Below are 9,580 nucleotides of genomic sequence, written 5' to 3' on the forward strand. Positions count from 1 at the left end.
TTAAGGCAGATGGTAAACAAACACATCAGAGGAACCGTTAAAAAGCAAATATCTCCCCATGTGAGTTAGAGAAGTATGGGGAATTATGTGAAGGTGTAGGTGTGTAAAGGTGTAATCTAGGTGAGTGTGTAAATGTTTAGGGGACTGTGTGAAGGTGGAGGTGAGTGTGTGTGTGTGTGTGTGTGTGTGTGTGTGTGTGTGTGTGTGTGTGGAGGTGTACAGTGGGCCAGTGGTTAATAGGTTCACGCCGTGAATGGTGAGTGTGTGAAGATGTAGGTGAGTGTGTGAAGGTGTAGGTGAGTGTGTGAAGGTGTAGGTGAGTGTGTGGAGGGGTAGGTGAGTGTGTGAAGGTGTAGGTGAGTGTGTGGAGGTGTAGGTGAGTGTGTGGAGGTGTAGGTGAGTGTGTGAAGGTGTAGGTGAGTGTGTGAAGGTATGGCGGGTTCCCTCACCACTCCGATAGAGAAGTAGTTGTTGACGATGTTGTTGGGGACAGGGTCACCCTTCTCCTCCTTGTCATTGGGGACGATGTCGATGTTCCAGCGGTCTAGCAACATCTCTGTGCTGTGCTCTATGTCCCGCAGGAACTTCAGCAGGCTGCCTCCCTCGTAGCCTACAGGACAGACAGACAGACAGACAGACAGGACGTCTGTGGGTGTGTGTGTGTGTGTGTGTGTGTGTGTGTGAGACATCCTTTACCCCTCCTGTGCACCACTAGAATTCTGAGCACACCCACATCCCCTACTTCATAGAGCTGGGATGCATATATACGTATATAGCCCATTCTTCAGTCAAATATGACAAAATACAACATCTGGTACAGAATAAGCGTAAGAGAGTGTCACCAAATACAACTGTGACGATTTGTCTACTCAGAATTAAATTAAATATTTCCCCAAGCGAATGACACTCCCATGTACATGTTAATCAACCTCAGGCTTACAGAGAATCCAACAAACAAAACATCAACTGGTGTTTGTTCCAAAGCCCCCAAGGACTCCCAACCTCCCAACCTCCCAACATTACATTATACTGTAAGCCTGGGTAAGTGCTATGTTGGCTTCCACAGAAGCCACGGTCAAGCTGTCATAACCATGATTCCTATTATTGGCCCAAAAAATATGCCCAGCAAATGGCAACGGATTATATAAGAACTCTACTTTGTATAAACCGCTTACAAATTAGCATGATGAAGATAGAGAGAGAAAAACTTTAGAACATTGCGGAGGCACTGAGAGGATATTGTGAAGGAATTGGCAGAGCTGTGAATAGGTAAACTGAGTCCAAATTAGGTTGTGCCGCACACACACGCACGGTGGTGTAGGTTGATCCTACAGCATAATTAGCAGTATGTTGAAAACTGGGGGACCCACATGTTACACCCCATCCCCCCCACCCCCCCCCCCCCCCCCCCCCACAGCAGTGTACATTGATCCTCATGTTATCACACACACACACACACACACACACACACACACACACACCACCCCCAGCCCCCTGGAGTAGTAGCCAGTAGCCCCTCCCACCTCCGCCCCAGCGCAGGCAGCGTGCCAGGTCGTTCCCTGTGCCCAGCGGGAGGATGGCCACGGGGGGATCCCTGGCGAAGTTGGCTTTGTCTGCCAATGAAGAGATGACACCAATTAGCAGCACATACTGTGTGCTACAATTTACAGTAGCCCCACAGAAAACCAGTCACTCTATTAGCAGTTCATAGGCTACAATATAGCCCCATAGAAAACCTGTCACTCTGGACTTTATTTATTGTATGGTTATAATATGTATGGCAACATAATTCATATGTACCTATGCAGTCCAAGATCCAGCCCACTGTCCCATCACCTCCACATGCAAGCACCCGGAAGTCAGGGACATCATGGAAGAAGTTGAGCCTGGGGGAAGGGGAGACCACAGACGTAAATACACAGACAGACAGACAGTGCTAAGTTTACATAAGCACCCGCACACATGTGCGCTCACGCACACGCACACGCACACGCACACACACAGACACATACATACACACGCACACACACACACACGCACACACACACACACACACACACACACACACACACACACACACACACACACACACACACACACACACACACACAGAGGAGCATTAATATCATGCCCCCTTTTCACTCTGAGTCCTTCCCCGGGCCTTAAAGAGAGTGCCTTCAAAGGGACCTTTAATCTGGGCCGGGACAAAAGGTGTTGACAGGCCCTTTCATCTGCTCCCCAAAAAACAGCTGCAAACCAACATCACAGATCACACCCAGGCCCTCTACCGGCCTCTGCCACGACCAGGGGTGGAAGGTGGAGGGTGGTGGAGACGAGACAGACAGCCCTGTCCTCTTGGTCATTCAGGTGAACTGCACTAACCCTAACCCTCGTGACGCACAGGCATGCCAGCTACTCTAAGGGAGGTCTGTAACTATGGTGCTGTGCTGTGCGTATCAACATTAAACACAACAGTTGCACGTCAACATCAAATATTGATACCTCTTAACCTCCACTGCATGGAGCTTGACAATTCGTGACAATGTTTTATGCATGTGGGCTCAGGAGAAAGTGCATCAACAACAATGGGGCAAGGGGGGGGGGGGCGAGGATCCAACGTGAGCAGGATGACACAGGCATCACTCTAAATCATCGCAAACAAAACAGCTAATTGCATTTCTCTAAACAAATCACTCAGGTTCTACCACTTTCCTAAAAGGCCTGGTTGCTAGGGAGCCCGTGGAAACGGGTTCCCTAGCTGGAGAATGTAAGCGTCTGGGTTGAGGATTAACCCTGTGTCGACGTGGCCGAGCCAGACTGAATGAGGCCAGATATCGGTGCGTGTGTGTTTACGGATCTCCATACTGGGCTGTGTAGCTACAGTACCCAAACACATCAGCCATTTGTCCTTGTGTCCAGAGTGGCCCTGCTGCCAACAAAGGAGGAGTTATACAAGAAACGGGAGAGGAAGGGAGGGAGGGGGAGAGGGAGGGAGGGGGAGAGAGAGAGAGAGAGAGCGAGAGGGAGGGAGAGACAAAGAGAGGAAAATAGAGAGAGAAAATAATAAGAGAGTACAATAGTAAAAGAGTAGATAAAAGGTGTCATAAAACTGATTAAAAGCTACGTTCTGTTTTCATTGTAAGGCCATGAGTGCTCTCTCTCCCTCCTCTTACGAAAGGCTCTTGATAGCTTGAAGCACCATTTTCATAACCTTTCGCAGCTCTTCTTTACTTATTAAAATTCACACTCAAAAGGCTGCTGTTGACATGCAATGCCCTGAGCCCAACACTTGAATGACAATGACACACAAAAGCGCATCTGAACAGACTAGGTACTGTTGTTGACATGTAAATGCACTGAGCCACTTGAACACTTGAATGAGGACAACATAAACAGCATATGAGCAAGGTAAGGCACTGGAAAATGCTTCTACTATAGGGTGAGACGGCTATACATAACACATGGGAATCCATAAGACCATGCCCCTCACTTTGGGGAACACTGCAGTGTTGTGCCCCCCCAGCACAGATGACCCAAATCCTGCCTCACCGTTCTGTTAAACCTGACAGTAATGTTGTTTCTTCATTAGCCTGCTATGTTGTTTTGGATGACGCTAAGAACATATTTGAATGAAATCATTGTACACCATCGGCAAACTGCCGCCACAGACGCAGAAAATATGCAAACATTACGATAGACTGGAAGCATTAATAGCCAGCTATCCTCTGGTTGTTGTTGAAGTAACTTTTTTTTTCCCATTTTTTAAAAAATATATTTTTAGGGCATTTCTGCTTTATTGGGACAGAGATAGTAGAGATTGAGAGGAAGGATGGGTGAGAGAGAGGAGGGATGACATGCAGGATATGTCGATGGCCGGAATCGAACCAGGAACCTTGCGTTGATATGGTATGCGCCTTAGTGTGCTACGCCACTGAGCGCCCCGTTGAAATAACTTTTAAGTGTGATGCAGTTGATTGGCGAAGATCACACATGAATATATACAAGCACGACGTTCACACATACAACATACAACATCCTGTTACAATTCAAAAAAGTGTTTTAGAAACATGTGTCCCTAATGTGTGACTTCAGGCTACTTTGACAGGGTTGCCCGGATCAGAACGCCGTCTCGCCCTATTCCAGTGGGAGGCTGGTGGAGGTAGAAACCGGAGGACGGGCTCATTGTAATGCATGGAATGGAATGAGGAATGGTATCGTTCCATGCACTACAATGAGCCCGTCCTCTGATTTCTACCTCCTCCACCGGCCTCTCCTGCTCTATTCCCCTATCGTACCACTACGCCACCGCGAGTCTCATGAGGACAGTAACTGCAACCACAGAATCACGACTAATTACGCAACTAGCACCACGATTCAGCGTTAATGGCCTTACATCACGCATCAATTTAACCTGAACCGTCCCGCTGCCCTGTCTATTATCTACTAGTGTTCTCCCCTGAGAGAGACGTGCGTCACAGAGTCTCTCTCTCACTTCCTACAATGGCCTCTCGAAAGAGAGAGAAAGAGACAGGGAGAGAGGGAGAGGGGCCCTAGTCGTGACAGCGGCCGGGGTGCTCTCAGGTGAACCATTCATGCCTCTAAGGGATTCTCTTCAATGTTCCATTGCACAACCCAGCCAGGGTACAGGGTTCCAGCTCCAGCATGATGAGTGGAACGTGTGTGTGTGTGTGTGTGTGTGTGTACAGATGTACAGGTGTACAGATGTACAGGTGTACAGATGCAGCTGTATAAATAAAGCGCAGAGGCTGTCTGGTGGAACTGTAGCCTGAATCACCACGTTTGATCAACTGGGTAAGATGGAAGTTCCAAAGAGAACAATTTTGCAAAGGTTTCAGATAAAAAAAAAAAAGGAAGGAACCAAGGCTTCAGGTAAAAATGAGATGTCTGTCCATCCTTCGCTTGCTTGTGTTATATTGGACTCTTCGTGGTTGTGCACGTCATCTTCTACCAGGTGCCGTATTATGCAACTGCTAATCTCCACTGGATCAAAGCCATCTTAGTGCATCTATTGGCATGGAAAGTACCATCCTCCACTTTCGCCCCCTTTTCCCAGGTATACAGTGGGAATCAGGGGAGGCAGACATCGGAGGACGGGCTCATTGTAATGCATGGAAGGCGACTCCATTCCATGCTCATTCCATTCCATGCTTTACAATGAGCCTGTCCTCTGATTTCTACCTCCACCAGCCTCCCCTGGAGAGAATGTGACCTACCCCACCATGGGCCCCCCTTGGTCCAGACTGTACACCTGTCTGGGGTTCAGCAGGTACTGGAACTTCCGCAAGACCCTGGGGACGGCATATGAAAGATGTGTTGGAATTACTGTACATATTGGAGAGAGACAGAGACAGAGACAGAGACAGACAGAGAGAGAGAGAGAGAGAGAGAGAGAGAGAGAGAGAGAGAGAGAGAGAGAGAGAGAGAGAGAGAGACAGAGAGACAGAGAGAGAGAGAGAGAGAGAAAGATACAAATACTGGACATTCATACAAAGACCGCCATACAAATGTATACACAAAGTAGTCCTAACAGCACTAACATTTTTCTGAAAACTTTTTCTGAAAGTACACAGGTAATACGCCTGACAATGTTCTTTTGGTCCACAAATCGTCAATATCCAGACTAGAGAGCATCAACGTTGACACAGCAGTTTCCTGTAACCTTGAAAAGTGTGCGCTGCATCAGATGACTGTCGATGCCTCCACAATGCCCTTCACGGGGACCAACGCACGCAAGTAATTGTGTTAGCTTCCGATACCCACACTGCACCTCAGCGGAGGGAGGACAGAGCACAAAGACAGAGTGGGGCGGACGAGGAGACGACAGAAAGCTAACGGGCTAAAATGCGTCAAAAAACACATTGGACTTAGAATCACTGGACCGCTGACAGTGAAATCAAAAAGGCGCCATGGAAAGATGTACAGCAGTGGAGGCTGGTGGATGGATCATGGGGAGGACAGGCTCATTTGTAAGGGATGGAACGGAACGAGTACCAAAAACACATCCATCCATTACATTGAGCCTGTCCTCCCCATTTTCCATCCGCCGGCCTCCACCGATGTACAGTGTAAGTTAACAGTACCTCTGGATCCTATAGGTCTTATACTGTAGTACGTATGCCTCATAGAGCCACTGCAGTCATTGCACTACTATGTTTCAGTCGGGAACAATTAGTATTTGGATGGCTCTGCTCTTTTGAGAGCTATTTGCGACTACAACACATACACACATGTAAGTTACATGGCAGGGAGCCCATACCTCTATCAACCCCTTCCGATAGATAGAGACAGACAGAGCAGAAGCAAAACAGGTGGAGGCTGGGGGTGGTGGTGGGAACAAAACAATAGCAACACTCTCACAGCACAGTAATGACAAACAGTACCAGTAACCATATTGTAGGCTACAGAGAGGTGTATAGACTGACCACTTAAAGAGGCCGCCATATCTGTGTGTAACATGTGATTGTGTTGGTGTAACAGCTGTGGGATGGGGCTGGACTCTCAATTTCATAGACAGAGCCATTGATGCAAGGACTGACGATCCATGAGATGAAAAGTATAGTTTTAACCATGTTTTGAAGCTCCATTATTGTGTATAGAGCCACTGCTGCTGTATTAACTGTGTATAATGTTACTGTACAATGAAACATGAAACCTGTAACTAGGCTGAACAGCACCATTTTTTAAAAGCAAACACATTCACTCAAAACAGAGACATTTGCAGGGTAGATTTACAATGGAAGTTAACAGTAGGCTACCAAGTGCCATTCAAATATGCCAAACAGTGTCAATTTGCTTAAAAGCCTCGGTCACAAAAGAAAGAATTGAGTGACTGAACATCAGCTCCTTCATGTCCTTATTTACATCAAAGGAACAGAAATAGGCTCTCTTTTTGGGTACTTGGGAAATAAAATGCATCATTTTGTGCTAGAACATCTAATAATAGAGAATAATTTTCCTTTTATTGGTATTTAGAAGCGTGCGTTGCTATGGTGATACTTTTGCTGAAGCAAAGAAACCGCGGCCTCCCAGTGCTGTGAAATGTGTGGTGGGTGGAGAGAACCAAAACAGTGAGCACATTCATTTGCAGCCAGAATGGCAGTTGGGCTTCTTTTAAACAACAGCATTTAGGACACCCTGTCAAACAGCGAATAAGAAGAGAATTATTTCAAAATACTCTGTAATTATATCGGCCCAAAATCTCTGTAATTCTCTTTGAACTTGGCAGCGACTGTAATTTCCGCTTCAGTCGACCATGATTCAATGAGTAGTCAACCCAAAACCCATAACATTATTGCAGAAACAGAATGGAAGTATTTTAGCCCACAGTGTATGGTGTGTGCGAGAGATGACAAAGAGTAGTATATAGGGCTTAGACTCAGACCCTGAGACACCTACCTCTCCCCCTGTCTCCCTCCGCTCTTTGGGTTGACTAGGACAAGCAGTGGATGTGTCCCTGGGAGAGGAGTGATCTAGAAATGACAGTGAGATACACCAATGACAAACGCCAACGCCAGCACGCAAACATCAGCCTGCTATCAGCAAGTTTCAAGTTTTCAGTTTTAAAGTGCATTTTCACCAAGGTTTTTAAGACGCTATACTTCATAATAAAACCAAACACATTAACAAGACACATTACATAAATAAAAGCATATGGGTAGGATACACAATAATCTCCACATGGGGAATGGGGAAAGGCAGTGGGGAGGGGAGCAGCTCTAAAAAGGTGGGTCCTGAGGTTAGTCTTAAGTGGTAGTTATCACTGACCCCTTAACAAGGGCAGGCAGGCAGGCAGGCTTTTCCACAGAAGTGGCGCTCGATAAGAAAGAGCCCTGTAAACATCCTAACCAGCCACACTGGATATGCACTTTCAAAACCTGGTCTTAAGACTATCTCTATGCCTCTCTTCAAAGGGTTTATTTCCATACTGTGTGACCCCAAGTGTAGAACATCTCATCTGCAGACACTGCTCTGTGCTTGACTCTCACCTGCAGTGCCTGTCCATCTCCTGTGAATTTAAAAGTCTGAGTCAGGTCGTCGGGGCTAGTGCTGGGCGGTGACTCCCCTTCGCCCCGTTTCACAACAGAATGGCGGTCCTACAGACAGACAGACAGACAGATATACAAACTGATTAACTGACAAGTGAAGAGACTAGTTGTTACGTGTATCCGCTCTCAAGTGTACAATCTCAAGGGGGTGTCTATGTGGATGTCAGGGGATTGTTGGTGGAGGTAGAAATCAGAACGGAATGAGGAATGCTATCTGTTCCAAGCATTACAATGAGCCCGTCCTCCGATTTCTACCTCCACCAGCCTCCCCTGGAGTATGTGTCGTCTTGTGTTTGTGTTTTCATCATCTCCCTTTGTTCTTATTCATGTCTCCAGTAAAGCACATTGCACTGCAGTTTCAGTATGAAGGGCGGTTATGTGGATGATGCAGTGTGCTTTAAGCCATAGAAATAGAATGAGTAGGATGGACATGCCCATTCAAATCAACATCCCATGGTGGGTGTTCCCGGCGGCCATCTTTCAGTGTACCATTAGGAAGTTTTAGCTTATTTAGTTGCTACGGTGTCCCCACTGAATTTAGCTTCTCTCTTGTGTTCTACACATGCAATAACAACGATTACCACGGCAAATATGCGTTACAATTCCGTGTCGGCCATATTTTGGTGTACTCGCCAAAACTGCCGCGTTCTGAGGGGCCATGTCCGTTCTACTCATTCTCCCTGTGTGCGTTAGGCAGTGTGCTCTCACCAGGACAACGGGGCAGATGTAGGAGGGGAGGAGAGTGTGATCCCTCAGAGCCCCTCCGTCACACTCGGGCTTCACATTGGACGCACACTTATTGTGGAGCTGAGGAGTAGAAGAGGGGAAGAGTGGAAAACAAGAATGTCAGGGGGGGGAGGAGGAGAGGGACAGAGAAGGAAAAAGGAAAACAAACATTCTGTTCAACGAGGCAACTGCCAGAGTGTTGCGCGCAACGCTTCAATCAAAAGCCTCGTAAAAGCTTGGGGCTAATGAACAAATGGAAATTGATATTGGAAACTCTATCTCTTCTGGTTGACGTCTGACAGTAAAGTGGGATCAGTGAGAAGAGCTGCTGCTTACAAGGCTGTAGATGAAGGCTGGCAGTAGGATTACAGCAGATGACACTGTGCTACGCAGAAATAGACTGAAACAAGCTGTGTGAACTCCTCACTGTTGTGGATACCACAGCTAGATGGTTCAATGGCAAGCAGTATAAAATGTATGCAAAGAGTGACATCTAGTGGTCCAATGGTTGCAATAGCATGTTGTCAGGTAAAGTGAAAACTAGAACAGAGGTGGATTTACAATCATGGGGATGTGAACTTCTTCTAGATCTTTTATTATTATCAGTAGCCCTCAGAGGCATGGGATAACAGTATCAGTAACAGTAACAGTAACAGTAACGGTAACAGTAACGGTATCAAACATGATACCATTCCTCATTCCGTTCCATGCATTACAATGACCCCATCCTCCGATTTCTACCTCCACCAGCCTCAACTGTTGGACAATCATAACAACAACAACAACAA

The 9,580-nt window shown here is 46.8% G+C and overlaps 1 protein-coding gene across 3 annotated transcripts in view; it reads right to left on the minus strand.

Annotated features, from left to right (window-relative positions):
- The window catches only part of dgkg (diacylglycerol kinase, gamma), a 62,615-nt gene that overhangs the window by 35,980 nt on the left and 17,055 nt on the right, over positions 1-9,580 (minus strand). For all 3 annotated transcript variants that reach the window (XM_083682483.1, XM_083682484.1, XM_083682485.1), the window contains exons 12-18: positions 8,775-8,873; positions 8,007-8,114; positions 7,417-7,490; positions 5,235-5,309; positions 1,801-1,886; positions 1,524-1,613; positions 450-610 (exon numbers count right to left, since the gene is read on the minus strand). In XM_083682483.1, the coding sequence (XP_083538609.1) occupies positions 450-610; positions 1,524-1,613; positions 1,801-1,886; positions 5,235-5,309; positions 7,417-7,490; positions 8,007-8,114; positions 8,775-8,873 (693 nt within the window). The remainder of the gene's footprint in view (positions 1-449; positions 611-1,523; positions 1,614-1,800; positions 1,887-5,234; positions 5,310-7,416; positions 7,491-8,006; positions 8,115-8,774; positions 8,874-9,580) is intronic.

The sequence above is a fragment of the Argentina silus genome, assembly GCF_951799395.1.
Source record: "Argentina silus genome assembly, chromosome: 12".
Lineage (NCBI taxonomy): Eukaryota > Metazoa > Chordata > Actinopteri > Argentiniformes > Argentinidae > Argentina > Argentina silus.